This window comes from Dendrobates tinctorius, unplaced genomic scaffold, assembly GCF_039654945.1.
Source record: "Dendrobates tinctorius isolate UK_male_01 unplaced genomic scaffold, ASM3965494v1 ptg000008l, whole genome shotgun sequence".
Lineage (NCBI taxonomy): Eukaryota > Metazoa > Chordata > Amphibia > Anura > Dendrobatidae > Dendrobates > Dendrobates tinctorius.
In genome coordinates, this window is record NW_027361676.1 from 24,116,312 (window position 1) to 24,132,602 (window position 16,291).

General features: G+C 43.6%; 1 protein-coding gene across 2 annotated transcripts in view; it reads left to right on the forward strand.

The window, feature by feature from the left end:
* Positions 1-16,291, forward strand: part of GLRB (glycine receptor beta) — a 163,218-nt gene that overhangs the window by 78,752 nt on the left and 68,175 nt on the right. For both annotated transcript variants that reach the window (XM_073576486.1, XM_073576475.1), the window contains exon 3: positions 1,772-1,878. In XM_073576486.1, coding sequence (XP_073432587.1) covers positions 1,772-1,878 — 107 coding nt within the window. The remainder of the gene's footprint in view (positions 1-1,771; positions 1,879-16,291) is intronic.

The following is a 16,291-nucleotide window of genomic DNA, read 5'->3' on the forward strand; positions in this document are numbered from 1 at the left end:
CATGGTGAAAAAAAGGCAACATAGTATCACTCTGCACAATAACAGGACCGCCCCCCCAATTAAAACAGTATACTCAAAAAATAAAATACATCACTGCAGAAATGATATCCCTCAATTAGCCCCTATGGTAATAATATCCCCCATCCTGACCCCCCTGTGTCTCATTCCTGGCTTAAGCCATGTGTTCTCCCATACTGCACTCTTGAGTATCCATTCTGCCCCATATGATCTCCCCATCCTGCCTCATCTGTCTCCATCGTATCCATCCTGCCCCATGATCCTGCATGATCTGTCTCCATCCTGCCCCATGATCCTGCCCCATCTGTCTCCAATCCTGCCCCATCTGTCTCCAATCATGCCCCCGGTGTCTCCAATCCTGCTCCCATGTCTTTCATCCTGCCCCCGTGTCTCCAATCCTGCCCCATGATCCTGCACCATCTGTCTACATCCTGCCCCATGGTCCTACCACATCTGTCTCCATCCTGCCCCCTGTCTCCAATCCTGCCCCATGCCTTTCATCCTGCCCCATCTGTCTCCAGTCCTGCCCCATGTCTTTCATCCTGCTCCCATGTCTCTCATCCTGCCCCCATGTCTCCAATCCTGCCCCTAGTGTCTCCAATCCTGCCCCGTCTATATCCTGCTGGCTTGCCGCTTTCAACACTAATTTAAAAAAAAAAAAAAAAAAAAAACTTTCTCCTTACTTTGGTGCGCTCCAGCGGTGAGCGATCTTCATCCCAACCTGAAAGCGCGCACTCGCTGGCGACTGAAAGTGACGTCAGACGCCAGTGACGTGCGCGCTGACGTCAGCTGCCAGCCTCGATTGGCTAGCGGCTGTAACTATTGCCATGCGGGCCTGAACAGCAATAGAGTTATTGAACCTGCTTCCTGGACGCAGGTTCAGTTACTTGATTGGCAGAATCCTGCCACTTGGGGCGGGGCAGTGGGGCCCAATGGGTAGAGATGATGGGGCCCGATGCGGGCCCCCTCTGCTGATCGGGCCCCATACGCGAGTCAGGCCCTGATGGCCCTGTGCCTATGTAGTGTATAAATTGTGGTTGCAGCATTATAATTTCCCAAAACTTGTGTAACATTATGATGTGTCAAACTGGTCGTTTTTTTTTGTCTTGGCTTTATTTGGAAGCTGTGTCGGCTATAAACCTCGTCTGTGTTTCTTGCCTGCTGAGTCGTGTCACACATGACAGAAGTGTATGGTCTGCAATCTTTCTAGTCTTTTGGACCAGCCAGAAATAATTATGAAAACACCACATACACTCGCGGCATTAGACATTACTATATTAAATCATCTGTCAGGGCAACTATTTATCTTGTTACATTGAATAATTAATTTCCAGATTTGGTGTTCCTGTTTGGAAATTCATTTTGTATACAGTGCAGAGCCTCTATGACCTCGGCGTCTCTTCCGATCATTCTTTTGTGTTGTAGAGACCCATTCATTGTCTCTTTAGTGTTGACCACTATATCATGCAGGCTACCTTGGGGTCTATGCACACAGGGTTAGGATATGCTGCAGATTTTCTGTCCAAAATCTTGGATGGAAAGTCGGCTGCACCTTACAATACCGGCATTCTCAATGAAAAGCGCTCTTCCCCACTTGCTGCCAAGAAACTGACCTGCACTGTGGATTTAGTATCCCCAGTATGTGAATTTTCTCTGCGTTACAAAGGATGAAAGCCGCGGACCATCTACCTATTGTGTGGCCTATACAATATATATACTGTACAATAAATGTGACTTTTTTTCTTCTCTACAGTCAACAATCTGCAGAAGACCTTGCAAGAGTTCCTGCGAACTCCACTAGCAACATACTAAACAGGCTGTTGGTCAGCTATGACCCCAGGATAAGACCAAACTTCAAAGGTTTGTTGCATGTTTTCATCTCAAATTGCAGAAATCTAGATTGTCAAGAAATGTCCGTCTCTGAACAGCGCTGGAATACGTTGGTGCCATATGATCAACATTATTTTCCATTATATTTTATTTAATGTCGATTTATTTAAACTACTTTATTATTTTTATATGCCAAAATATTGTGCACACGTTTGGTTTTTGCAATAGATAAATCTGAGCAAATACTAGTGTTGGCAGGGTAAAAAAAGTGCTTATTTTTCGCCCCCCCCCCTTATTTTTTTTTTTTCCCGTGCCATGTGTATTTGATGCATTTTAACTTTTTTTTTTTTTTTTTGTTTTGTTTTTCACCAATAGTTTGAACTGGTGAAAAATGCTGAAAGAATAGACCTGCCACAGATTAGAGAAACTGCTTTGATAGTTAAAATCTGCAAGGAAAAAATTAGCAGCGTGTGCGTGAGATTTCAGAAATGTCATTCATTTTGCTGGTGCTGTAAAATGCTGCATTTTTATTCTGCATAAAAAACGTAACATGTGAACAGGCTTTTATTGATTTGTCCATATCTATCTTGTGATTTGTCAGCAGAAACCAACAAGATATGGTGAAATGTCCTGAACAAAATGTAGTTGATGAAACAATGTCTGTTATAGTAATATCTTGGGGTTTCTTAAAGGGATGTCCAATGCTGAAATACATGGTAGGAGAAGGTTATCTAGCAGCTCTTCGCTCTTAAAGAGGACCTTTCATGATATTTGCTCTTAGTTTCAACTGTATACTGTACAAAAAAGGGCACTATTGCGCGCTATGGCCCTGTCGGCGCATGCATCCCGACCTTGTTTTGCTGGGATTTCGAGCGCATGCCCCGACGGGGACAAAGAACGCAATGTGCAAGCACTCTTGGTTAGTAAAGCAAATCTGAAGCAGAAGAGTTCCCCCTCGCTGATTTTTCTATCTGATTTCGAGAACTATGATGCCCTGCAATAACTCTTTGAAGGGGCTTTAAAAGAGTATTCAGTCACATTTAGAAACTTTTTTTTTTCTCTTTTGTAATCACTAGATAATGCCACCATAGCTAACAAGTAATTGTTATCCTGTCCATTATCTTGCCCTGCTCTGTCCAGTTCCTTCATGCTGTGAGCAGGATCGCTAATCTGCCCCCTTGGTGCTACATGACGTGTATTTCTGTTATGGGTACATAAGTTTATGATCTACGATGGATAAACATGTAATGCTGATCACAAGTTTCATCTTCTATACTGGTGCTATCAGCAGCAGGAACCTGAATGATAGACACAATCCGACTCCTGCTGTAACTGTTAACATTGGTGGTCTCATCAGGGCTGTGGAGTCGGAGCCCATTTTCGTGGAGTCGGTGTCATGAAAATCGAGGAGTCTGAGGTTTGGCTTACCGACTCCACAGCCCTGGTTCTCACTGATCCGAGCTGTGTCCCCCCCCTTGTACTGGATGGCAACTAGGGACCGCGTCAAAATAGATATTCAAAAGAGGGAGATTGCTCCCTCTTTCAGCAGATGGCCACACCTGCATTACGATTGTGGGGTACTGACACGTTACTACTAGTGATGAGCGAGTATACTCGTTGCTTGGGGTTTCCCCGAGCATGCTCAGGTGTCAGTATTTTGGCTTGCTCGGAGATTGTTTGTGTCGACAGAGCTGCATGATTTGCAGCTGCTAGACAGCCTGAATACATGTGGGGATTCCCTAACAAACAGGCAATCCCCACAAGTATTCAGGCTGACTAGCAGCCGCAAATCATGAAGCTACATCTCCGAGAACACTCAAATACTCGGAGGACATCCGAGCAACGGGTATACTCACTCATCAATAGTTGCTACTCAACTAAAGGCTTGACGAGCACTACAGCCTCTATCAAATAATGCGAGAGTTGGGACCTGAGAGGCTACTACACTATCCCAAGTATTACTAATACTAGTGTTTTAAAAAAAAAAAAGAAAAAAGTAAAAATGCTCTCTCCAAAATCCCAGTTTTCAATAAAAAATAATTTAATTTGTAAAAAAAAATTAAAGCCACATTTAATGTAGGTGAGTCAGTAGTGATATGTATTATTACGCTATAATGTGAACGCTGTAAAAAAACAATTCCTTAATTGCAATCTTTGTTCATCCTGCCTCACCAATAAGCATAGGTCAAAAAGTTGTATGTATTCCAGAATGGTACAAATGAGTACTACAGCTTGTTATGCAAAAGATTACGCCGTCATACAAAGTGGTGCGAAAATAAAAAAAATTGTCCATAAAGCAATTTGTAAAATGACTCTGAATATGACGAGTCTAAAGCAAATTTTTGAAGCGTCATATTTATTGTGCATAAATAGTAAATGGCGTTGGTTTAATTCGATGTGCATGTCCCAGTGTTTGGCTGCCGGACAGGAACCTGCCAGCATACGTGGCCCTTCTTTAGATTAGACAACCTGTCTCACTAATGACATTGCACCAGGGCAGCTGATCCAAGAAAGAGTCGCATACGGTGTCAGGCAAGAGGCGGTTCTCATGCTCCCATTTATTGGCTGCAGACTACTGTCATGGCCAATAGGCTGGCATGTGGGAATTGATTCTCATCCTCTCTAGTAGATAATCATAAATTAAACTATAGATTTGGTGTCTCCATATTCGTACTGACTCGCAGAATACAAATAACACTTTACGCCAAACGATATGTTTGGCGTAAAGGCAACACAGCTCATCACCCTGAACACACCATCCCCACTGTCAAACATGGTAGTGGCAGCATCATGGTTTGGGCCTGATTTTCTTCAGCAGGGACATGAAAGATGGTTAAAATTGATGGGAAGATGGAGCAAAAAACAGGACCATTCTTGAAGAAAACCTTTTGGAGCCTGCAAAAGACCTTAGACTAAGATGGGGATTTGTCTTCCAACAAGACAATGATCCCAAACATAAAGCAAAATCTACAATGGAATGGTTCACAAACGTATCCAGGTGTTAGAATGGCCAAGTCAAAGTCCAGACCTGAATCCAATTGAGAATCTTTGGAAAGAGCTGAAAACTGCTGTACACAAACGATCTGCATCAAACCTCACTGAGCTCGAGCTCTTTTCCAACGAAGAATGGGCAAGAATTTCAGTCTCTCGATGTACAAAACTGATGGCGACATACCCCAAGTGACTTGCAGCTGTAATCGCAGCAAAAGGTGGCGCAACAAAGTATTAAGTTAAAGGGGCCGAATAATATTGCACGCCCCACTTTTCAGTTTTTGTAAGATTGGACCACTTTATGTGACACATGGTTCTGTGTATGGAGGTGGGTAGACCTTCTGGATTGTGTGGCTTTCCTAAAGGACAAAGAAACTGGGATCTAAGACAAGCTGTCAAGCCAGCACTATTGTATGGACTCTTTGCTTTGTTTTACTTTGTGCCAGACAAGGGCTGTATTTTAAGTTTTCCTGGGATGTGGTTTGAGGACTGAAATAGATCAGCCGGACTTTTAAATAGAAAAAGTTCCTGTGAGTAGCATTGTTACCATATATTATGACACATAAAGCTGTGTACTTATATCCTCCAAGTAAGCTCAGAGACTGACTATGTAAGGAAATCCCATATACAGAAAACTTATAGCAATGCCTGACATTCCTACTATATACAGTATCTATCATAATAGTATTTCATTAGTTATACAGTAGTTTCAAATAAGTTTACACAAACCTAAAACTTCTAGAAACAAGTGACCAAAACCTGCAGGTGAGCTTTAATTCCGCATGTTACTACACTGGAAAGCTCTCGGTGGCAGCTGCTGTTTAGAAAATGGTCACTGACCCGACAAAGCCAATCTGTGTGCTATCCAGTGTAGTATTCCAAGTGCGAGCTGTGTTTCTGCGGGTGGGCCTATGTGCAAGAATTGTGCCAGTATACCCATGTGTCTAGTTAATGATGTACAGCTGAAACCATTTTAATACTAAAGCTGATTACTAATTTCCCTCATCTGTTTCACATTAATGCAAATTATTTAAAAAATTGCAGTTTTATGGTCAATTTTTAGTCCCCAAACAACCCGTTTTGTTTGAAGAACTTTTTATTTATAATTTGTACGTTTCATTTGGCATGCTCATGCTCCAAGCAATATATTACGGTACGCTGCTATTCCCCCCCCCTCTCCAGGTCCGTTGTTGCCTTTGTTACTACTCCCAGTCTTTGTTGACAGGCCCTAGCCATCTTGACTACGGCACATGCCACTTTGAATAACTGGGCTCATCAGCTGTCAGTATAGACTGGTGGACCCAGGCAACTATAGGCCGGTGAGTCTGACTTCTATACCAGGAAAGATCTTTGAACAAATTATTAAACAACATGTATGTCAGTACCTGGATAAGAATGAAGTGATTAAACAGAGTCAGCATGGGTTTGTAACTAGTAAGTCATGTCAGACTAACTTAATTTCCTTCTATGACGGAATCACTGATTGGGTGGATCAAGGAAATGCTGTAGATATAGTATATCTTGACTTCAGCAAAGCATTTGACAAAGTCTCTCATACAATCCTTATTGAAAAAATGACTAAGTATGGAATGGACAAGGCAACTGTTAGGTGGATTCATAACTGGCTTAGTGATCGGACCCAAAGAGTGGTCGTAAATGGCTGCACATCCAGTTGGAAGAATGTCTCAAGTGGGGTACCACAGGGCTCTGTCCTGGGCCCTGTATTGTTCAACATCTTTATCAACGATTTAGATGAAGGAATTGAGGGTAAACTGATTAAATTTGCTGATGACACAAAGCTAGGAGGGATAGCTAATACTAGAGAAGAGAGGGAGAGGATTCAAAAAGATATAAATAAACTGGAGAAGTGGGCAGCAACTAACAGAATGGTTTTTAACAGGGAAAAATGCAAAGTACTACATCTGGGCAATAAAAATGAAAAAAGCATATACAGAATGGGAGGAATAGGCCTAAGCAACAGCACATGTGAAAAAGACTTGGGTATACTAATAGATCACAGACTGAATATGAGTCAACAGTGTGATGCAGCAGCAAAAAAAGCAAATGCAATTCTAGGATGTATTAACAGAAGCATACAGTCTAGATCAAGTGAAGTCATTATTTCCCTCTACTCCTCTTTGGTCAGACCTCATCTGGAATATTGTGTCCAGTTTTGGGCACCACATTTTAAAAAAGACATCAACAAACTGGAGCAAGTTCAGAAAAGAGCAACCAGAATGGTGACCGGTCTGCAAACCCTGTCTTATGAGGAAAGGTTGCAGGATTTGGGATTGTTTAGTTTGCAAAAGAGAAGACTGAGAGGAGACTTAATAGCTGTCTACAAATATCTAAAGGGCTGTCACATTGTAGAAGGATCAACTTTATTCTCATTTGCACAAGGAAAGACTAGAAGCAATGGGATGAAACTGAATGGGAGGAGACACAGATTAGATATTAGAAAAAACTTTTTGACAGAGTGATCAATGAGTGAAACAAGCTGCCACGAGAAGTGGTGAGTTCTCCTTCAATGGATGTCTTCAAACAGAGGCTGGACAGACATCTGACTGGGATGATTTAGCGAATCCTGCTTTGAGCAGGGGGTTGGACCAGATGGCCCAGGAGGTCCCTTCCAACTCTATGATTCTATGATTGGTTGCAGCGGTCACACGCTCTGTAGTCATGATGTCAAGATAGGGTGTGTGACTGCCAATGTTCTTTCTTAGAATGAACAAGTCGATTTGGAACTTATCAATTATAAATGGAAAACCCCTTTAATAAGGCATGTGTAGCTCCTATGCAAATAGGAAAGAGGAAAAAAAAGATCAAGTCATAGAAATATGAAATATTTATATTTTCATTAATGAACGTTAAAGTTTTCCAGCAATGGATATGTAAAGAAACTACATGAGGCGCATAACACAAAATATTGAATGCAACAGGAAAAATATTGCACAAAATGTGACATACCGTATAGAAAAAGGCTTTATTATTGAATTGTATGCCTATATATAGTATATGAAGGCAACTCTTATCAACAGTAATAAATAAGTTTATCTGAAAAAAATCTAAATAAATAGGTCACCATGTCCACAAAAAAAACAACATTTTGTTTTGCACGTTCGAGGGATGTTAATTAAAGATTTCCCCTGACCCACTACTTTTTATCACAGGACACTGAAACTACATGTTTAATGATCTCTCTATAGGTTACGTTCCAGTATGCAACTCAGAACTGATAACGGTCTTGATTTTCCAGGTGCTGAAGAGGTGTGAGGTTTGATAATGGACCCAGTGGAATACAGAGCAGTCATCAAATTCCTTTACTTGAAAGGCCGAACACCAAAGGAGACATTCAATGAGATGAAAGAGGTTTATGGTGATGATTCCCCATCATATGATGTAGTCAAGAACTGGTATCGTCAATTCAAATGTGGTTGGACTTCAGTGCAAACAGCTCCAATTCCAGGGCGACCCCACTCTATTGATGACCAGGAAATGGAGGTAGCCATTTTGGAAAATCGCTGTGTAACCATTCGCCAACTAGCTCAAAATGTCAAGATTAGTGTGGGGCTGTGAAAAAAATCATCCAAGACTATCTTCACATGCATAAGGTATCCGCTCGCTGGGTTCCCCAGCTGCTCACAACTTTCCAGAAGCAGGATTGAGTCGAATGCGCTCAGGCTCTATTGACGATGTGCCATGGAAACCAGGAGGAATTTTCCAACAGACTGATCACACAGGATCAAAGCTGGGTCCATAACTATGATCCTGAGACTAAAGTCCAGTCGATGCAATGGAAGCATCATGACTCTCTACCTCCAAAGAAGGCATGTGCCCAACCCTCGGCAGGCAAGGTCATGCTCACAGTATTTTAGGACCAGCACGGAGTAGTATTGTTGGATTTCCTAGCAAAGGGTACCATGATCACTGGGGCATGCTATGCTTCACTGCTGCGGAACTTGCGGGGGGGGGGCATCAAAACCAAGAGATGTGACTGCTGCAAGACATTGCACCAGTTCACAACTCTCATGTTGCCCAAATGGACGCATGGTCCTGTGGCTTTAAAATTCTACCACATCCCCCTTACTCACCCGACCTCGCACCGTCTGACTTCCACCTCTTTCCAACAATTAAGTTATTTTTGAAGAGCAAGCATTTTCCAGATGATGAGACTGATTTCCGAACATGGCATTTGGAGCAACCTGTCGACTACTACAAGTGAGGTGTTTACAATTGCTTAAAGAGATGGGAGAAGTGAGTGTCCCTAGGTGCCAAGTTTCATCGCTCTCATTCCACAGGAAATGGGTCACAAGAAATTTTTGAACGCCCCTCGTACCTCAAAGTGCAAGTGCAAATAACATGTGCAATTTATTTACCCCTACATAGAGAAGGCAGTGACAATCCGAGGAACCACACAGTCAAATTAACATACATGGAGCTTAATGAAAAGCTGAAAATCTACTTATTCGTCCTCACATGTTGCCATAATGTGTAAATGTATATACCGTATGCTAAAGTGCAAATTCTACTAAATTATAAAGTATTATCGATTAGACTGATCCCAATATGGGACCAAGTGCACATAGAAAATGCTTATCAGACATATGTTAATGCGATCTTGCCGTTCATTAGATTGTCACAAGTTCTTTTATATATGTATATGTTTTCCAATCTGTTACATATTTTGTACCATATTTTTCCTGTTGCATTCAATTTTTTGTGATTTGCGCCTCCTGTAGTTCCTTTGAATTTCCATTGCATTACAGTTCATTACTAAAATATATACCGTATATATTTATCTTATACTTTTAGGACTTGATCTCATTTTTTTCATTCCTGTTTGTATTGTAACTTTGCCAAGGGTCTTTCTTGCAATTTTGATTATATATATATATATATATATATATATATATATATATATATATATATATATATATTCAATAATTATGCAACTATGCATGTACACTATAAAATCTATATGTATGTGTTGTAGGGGATCTGTACTCACTTAGGTGTGACAGGAGGAAAACAGGCGGCACGTCTCTTTAAAAGTTAAATGTGGGTTTGCTGCTTCATAAATCCAGAAGTACCAACTAAAGGTAAACAGCCTTTAGAGCAGACAAAAGCAAAGCACCAACGTCCATAGCAGGGCTCTGCTGTGCCAGGCCTGAGGGCACACAGGCTGGGTAATGTCCAGCACGCAGGCCCGTTCTGGAGCCAGACACACGGGAGACCTTCTCCCTCCCAACACAGACCATGAGCCAAATAGCCTCCATTACATAAGCTATAACTACACCCAGAGGTGAGGTATGTGGGTAGCCAGACCCGCCCATCTCTCATAGCTACCCGCAACCCAGACCCAGGTGCACCAAACAACATCTTAGTGCTTACGTGCACTAAAGAAAATACTCCGGGTTACATCAGAGAGCAGCCATCTCTTGTTACACATACCTCCTATTGATTATGCTGCCATTAGCCTCCTTATATACCTCTCCCCCCTCTACCTAAAGCCATGGGGCTTGGCACCTTCCATTACCCAACCAGAGACCCTTCTCGGTTGCCTTTGAAAGTAAATCCGTCTGTCAAAATCGGGCCTTGTTACTGAACCTTTTGAAACATTACCTCATCATCCAACACTGTCACCTCCTCCGATAAAGTTGCCCCTTTGTCAGACAACCCCCGGCGTTCATTACGGTATTGTGATTCCCTTGCCCCCATACCTACTGTCTGGTCTGACTCTTTGTCACCATGTCCGCTACAGGGTCTCCTGCCTTGGCTACACAGCAATGAGTTTGAGAAGTCACCACTTATAACCCTTCTGTGTCCTCTTCCATCAGGCCACCTTCAGTTGTCTCTATATCTCGGGTTGAAATTGGTCGCCATCTTCTTTCCATTTCCTGCAGCTGTTTATTAATCTGCAGTCTGTCAAGTATTAGCTGCTCTACGTCTTAGGTACGCCACACGATATTTCAGGTGTATTCAGAAAGGCTTTCCATTAATCTCACAATGATGACTAGAACCATCCCATCTTCACCAGCTACCTGGGCTTTGTCATCAGCCGGAATCCTCACTATCGTCACACCAAATTAATTCGCGATTTCCTGCATTACTTTTCCCAGTCTTCCAATAACTTTCCTCACCATATTCCTAGGCACTTGTACGATGTCTTCCACAAACCCCAACCGACATTGAACTTTCCTTGTACGCACTAGACGACGAGAGGCTTCCTCATTCCTCAAAGGGATCATCCATTTCGTGCGAAGACAGTGTAGGTGTATGTCACTCAGGATAGCCACCCACTTCACTGTGACTTCCCTACTTGACAGTATAACCAACTGCTTAGTCTCTGGTGCCCAGTTCACACTACACGCTTCCACCGCCTTCCTAAAATCTTCATTCACTTACTCCCTGGCACAAGATTCTCTCAAGTCCTAGGGTACCTCTACTATGCACCTGCGCTCTCTGGAATTTCTTCTACCGAGATTTCCGCTGATGGATCTCTACCATCACCAAGTGTCTGTTTCATTTTTAGCACATCATTGACTGCTTCTTTGCTGGGGTTTGTCAGTGGCAAGGTGGCCTCCTTATCAAGGACATTAACCTTGTTTGCACCTGATGCTGTCTCTTCAGTTCTCTTTTCAGAGGATGTAGCAGCCTGTCCTGCCTTTCTATGGCCGCCGTGTCCCCGGCGACGAGAGAAAGACTTGCCATTTGCACCCAGCTCCACCCTACTGCACTTTCTTTCCCTTGTGTTAGTCAGTCTAAATGGAAGTCACCACCACTCACCCTGTCACCCTGGAACAACAAGTCCCCACTTAACCACAGGGCTGTGGAGTCGGAGTCGGTGCTCATTTTGGTGGAGTCGGAGTCGGAGTTGGAGTCGGTATAAAATGGACCGACTCCGACTCCTAAAATATATATAATAAATTGGGTACAGTAATTCAATGCAGGATGTGCTGAATATTTTTTCATAGGAGTTTGGGAAAGTTATGAAATGTCCTATAAATGGCTGTTCTATTCCTGATCTAAGGCTACATTCACACACAGCGTTTTTCCTGTGTTTTTTGAGGATACGTTTTTCAGCTGCAAAAGCTGATCATCTTTTTAAAAAACCGCATCACCTGAAAGGTTTTTGAGCTCATAGATAATGTTTTCAATATCAAAAGCAGATTAGAAATCTGCTCTATCTATCCATTTATCCATATCTGTCTATCCATATCGTATCTGTACCAAAAAGAATGAAAACCGGGTAGTACACCAATATATATTCTGTTCTATCTAAATATCTTGATTATTGGATCATAAAAATGATTAAATGTCTGAGGTTCACATTGTACTACAATAAATTTTTCACTTAAATATAAGCAATATGTGTGGGAGTCGGAGTCGTGGAGTCGGAGTTGGAGTCGGAGTCGGTGTAAGGGAAATTGAGGAGTCGGAGTCGCAGGTTTGGCTTACCGACTCCACAGCCCACCAGGTGTCGGACCTCTTTCTTGGAGCTGCCCAGTTTCCAACGGTCACACTGTTGGTCACCCCTGCTAAGTTCCTGAGTTGGTCAAACCCACACTTTCTTTGTTCACCCCTAACTGGGCTATCAACCTTAGGGGGCACTACCTCCTCTTCCCACAAGTCCCAAAACAATTTAAAGTCCCGGTCTATTATAATTTGGTAGGGCAAGTCCAGGACTTCAGCGACGTCATGGCTGTTAATAATCGTAGGAGTCTTTGATTACCCTGGACACTGGATAATCCCTAGAGACCCCATGAATGCAGTGGACTTCTATCTTCCTTCCCGGACTCAGGGAGCATGTTGACCACCACAATCCCTACCTATCTGAGTCTAGAAGTCTACTCTCGCTCTCTCCATTGACTTCCACAGAACACCTCTGTGACGTCTTGTCAGATGGAAACTCCGGACATGAGCTGTTCGAACCTTGTTCCCGGAAACAGTCCATCGGCGCATTCGCTGCCGCTTTTACCTTGGGGAAACTACGCTCCCTTTTTGCACTCCACCCCCTTTTGGGCAACCATCCTTGGTTGGGTCATCGCCCCCTTTTGGGAATCCACCTCCTTTTGGGCAGCCATCCCTCCTTGGGTTACCGCCCCCTTTGGGGTGCACCCCGTGGACTCCCCACGGCCCTCTCAGGTCTCAATTTACACAGTACACTGATATCTCTCTGGGTTTATACTGGCCCTTTTAAGAGACTGCACGACCTGCTCCAGCAATGTCCTCTTACGACTCCACCAGCTCCTGGGAACCTCCAGATGGCTCTGCGGGGCTCCGCGCAGCAAGGCACAGCTCTGCACGGCGAGGCTCCGCACCACTCTGCAAGGCTCTGCAGAGCTCTGCAATGCTCTGCACGGCTCTGCAGCCTCCAATCTGCAGATTTTGTGGATCCGCTGATCTACAGCAAGCCCCCCGGAGTACGTGGATTCGCCGATCAACAGCAATCACCTGCTGTAATCCTCCCAGCTACCTCCTGGACCAGTGCCCGCATTCTCCACTAATTCTAGGGCATCTGTACTCTCTCAGGTGCTACAGGAGAAAAACAGGCGGCACATCTCTTTAAAAATTCATGTGGGTTTATTGCTTCATAAACCCCGAAGCACCAGCAAAAGGTAAACGGCCTTTAGAGCAGACAAAAACAAAGCATCAACGTCCATAGCAGGGCTCTACTCTACCCAGCCTGTGTGCCCTCAGGCCTGGCAATGTCCAGCACGCAGGCTCGTTCTGGAGCCACACACACAGGACGCCTTCTCCCTCCCAACACAGACCATGTGCCAAACAGCCTCCATTACATAAGCTGTAACCACACCCAGAGGTGAGGTATGTGGGTAGCCAGACCCAGCCATCTCTCATAGCTACCCGTCACCCGGACACCCAGGTGCACCAAACGACATCTTAGTGCTTACGTGCACTAAAGAAAATACTCCGGGTTACATCACAGAGAGCAGCCATCTCTTGTGACACATACCTCCCATTGATTATGCAGCCATTAGCCTCCTTACAGTGTATATATTTTTGTTTTTTGATATTCTCTCTTAATCATGTGTAGATCCTAGCAGACATCTGTCAGCAGAAGTCAGTAGCTCTTCCTCTGTAGGACTCTGCATTACCTTGATTGACAAAGTTGCGGATTTATTTTCTGTGGTTTTTACGTAAAACTGCTATTACTGTCAGCTTTCCCCAGCCATGGCTGCGATCTGCCTGGGGTTCCAACAGCCAGACCCCATCATTGATAATCTGCGTTAGTAAATCAGGGGGACCTTACTGGGCAGCACTCTTCAGTGTATCCCGCTAGTCTCAAAGAATCAGAATATGAATGTGAAGTTTTTTCCAGTGTATGAGTGTACAGCAAGCGCACCATGTAAATACACATGTGAGAGCTCTGAAGGACCCAGGTACCAGCTAAATTATACAGAGCAGGAATATATTTGCTCTGCAAGTGTTCTTGATGTTGTTGCGTGGGCTGAATTCCACTGACAATGTTCTAGTACAAATCTAGGTTGCTGTGGTAACCAGTTTTTGCGCTACAGTAAAAGTATTTTGTGAGTCATTCTATTTTCTGCATTGATTTATTCATCTCCATTTGCACCAACTACAAAGCCTCTTGGTTTTTGTGCCGATGTCCTGTATAATTTGTATTCCTTATGCATTGACTCAAGTCTGCCAACAGAAAGTCCATGTTTTTTTTTTTTTTTTTTCCCCCCACTACCTTGTTCAATGTATGTGCACACACTCTTTTTTAGGTGGTTCCCGCTTTGGAACCTGCCTGAGAAAGCCCTAACTAAACATTCAAAAGAATGAACATCTGCATGTATATGTGAAAATGGCTTGTGCATATATTCAGTCTTTTATCTCTTCAAGTTTCAAAAGACGTCATGCGGTTACAAGAAGTGATCTAACCATTTTCCTCTGAAGATGCTCTATACCAGTGGTTCCCAACCTTTGGCTTGGGAACAACATTTGACTAGCAAGGCCATATTTTGTGGCTCTTGGCTCTCTTCCAACTTGGTGCATTAGGACCAGGTCTAGCAAACAACTAAGAGCAGGATCTCCAGACTTTTGAATAGCAGTTCTGGATGTGCATATACTGACCCACGGGGGTGGAAATATAAATATGGTGAGCTGGAATTGGGATGATACTGACATATATTGGGGGTGCTTGGAGCTGGATATGGTAGTGTGTTTGGATTGCTTGATACAAGAATACCAAATGGGGATAAAGTGGGAACCCTTGGTCGCAAGTATGCTGCCTAGTAGACAGGGCAGTACAGAGTTAGTGTTTTCTGTGGGGAAATCTTTGGCTGTCATTGTACAGGTAATGAGGGATTCTGGGTGTTACTACTCGCAGGGATCAATGTGGCTTTCAACCACCTTTCAGAGCTGAATGTCATTTTTGGATAACCCCTTACCGGCTTTGGATGTATCCCATACGTCATGGAAGGGAATGACTTCCCGGCCTTAGACGTACAGGGTATGTCGGAGAAGATGTGGTTCCGCAACCGGAGTTGCGATGATTTCATTAAGGTGGCTTAGTGGTTACCACTGCAGCCTTGCAGCGCTGGAGTCCTGGGTCCAAATCCCACCAAGGACAACATCTGCGAGGAGTTTGTATGTTCTCCCTGTGTTTGCGTGGGTTTCCTCCCACATTCCAAAGACCTACTGATAGGGAATTTAGATTGTGAGCACCATCGGGGACAGCGATGATTAATGTGTGCAAAATGTAAAGTGTTGTGGGATATGTTAGCGCTATATAAAAATAAAGATTATTATTATAAGGTGCCTACTGTTTCTAACAACCTGGACTCGTCATCATGAAGGGGTTTTGTCACCCTCACCCTTGCAACTGCGAATGCTGTGAATTAGCTGTTCAATTCAGAACAGCCAATCACAGCAATTTCAGTGTTTCAGGCAATTAATTTGCCTGAAACCCTGAGGTCCAGCTTTGATAGGTGCTGGAACAGCACCAGTAACGTGTCCTCAGCCCGAGCACTGATTGATACGATCAGACAATGACCCCTCTGCACTTTCTCATTCAAACTTGGGGATTTGCAGAGTGGTCACTGTGCTTTCTGTTGTGTTGCTTTGTGCTGGGCCTTGTGCCATCACTTCTGGTGCTGCTGGTGTAAGAAAGACATTTTTGTTACCTGATTTTTCCTAATCCTCAACCGTCCCCCCTCCCTCCTCTTCTGCTGCCAAGTGCTGATCAGTGCTTGATCGCTTGATTTTTGGCAGTTTTTTTTTTTTTTTTTTCTTGTTCGTGCGTTCTGCAGCAGCCGAGTTCTGACCAGCGATGCAAATCACTATTCGGCACCCGTGCTCACTTATTTCCAGGACTTTTTCTCTTCCTCGGTCCATTTTTGTTCTCCTCCCGCCCCCCCCCCCCCCTCACCTCTTTGTTCCTCCTCCAGCGTCCTGTAGCCGCTGAACAGTAACGCAAGCCACTGAT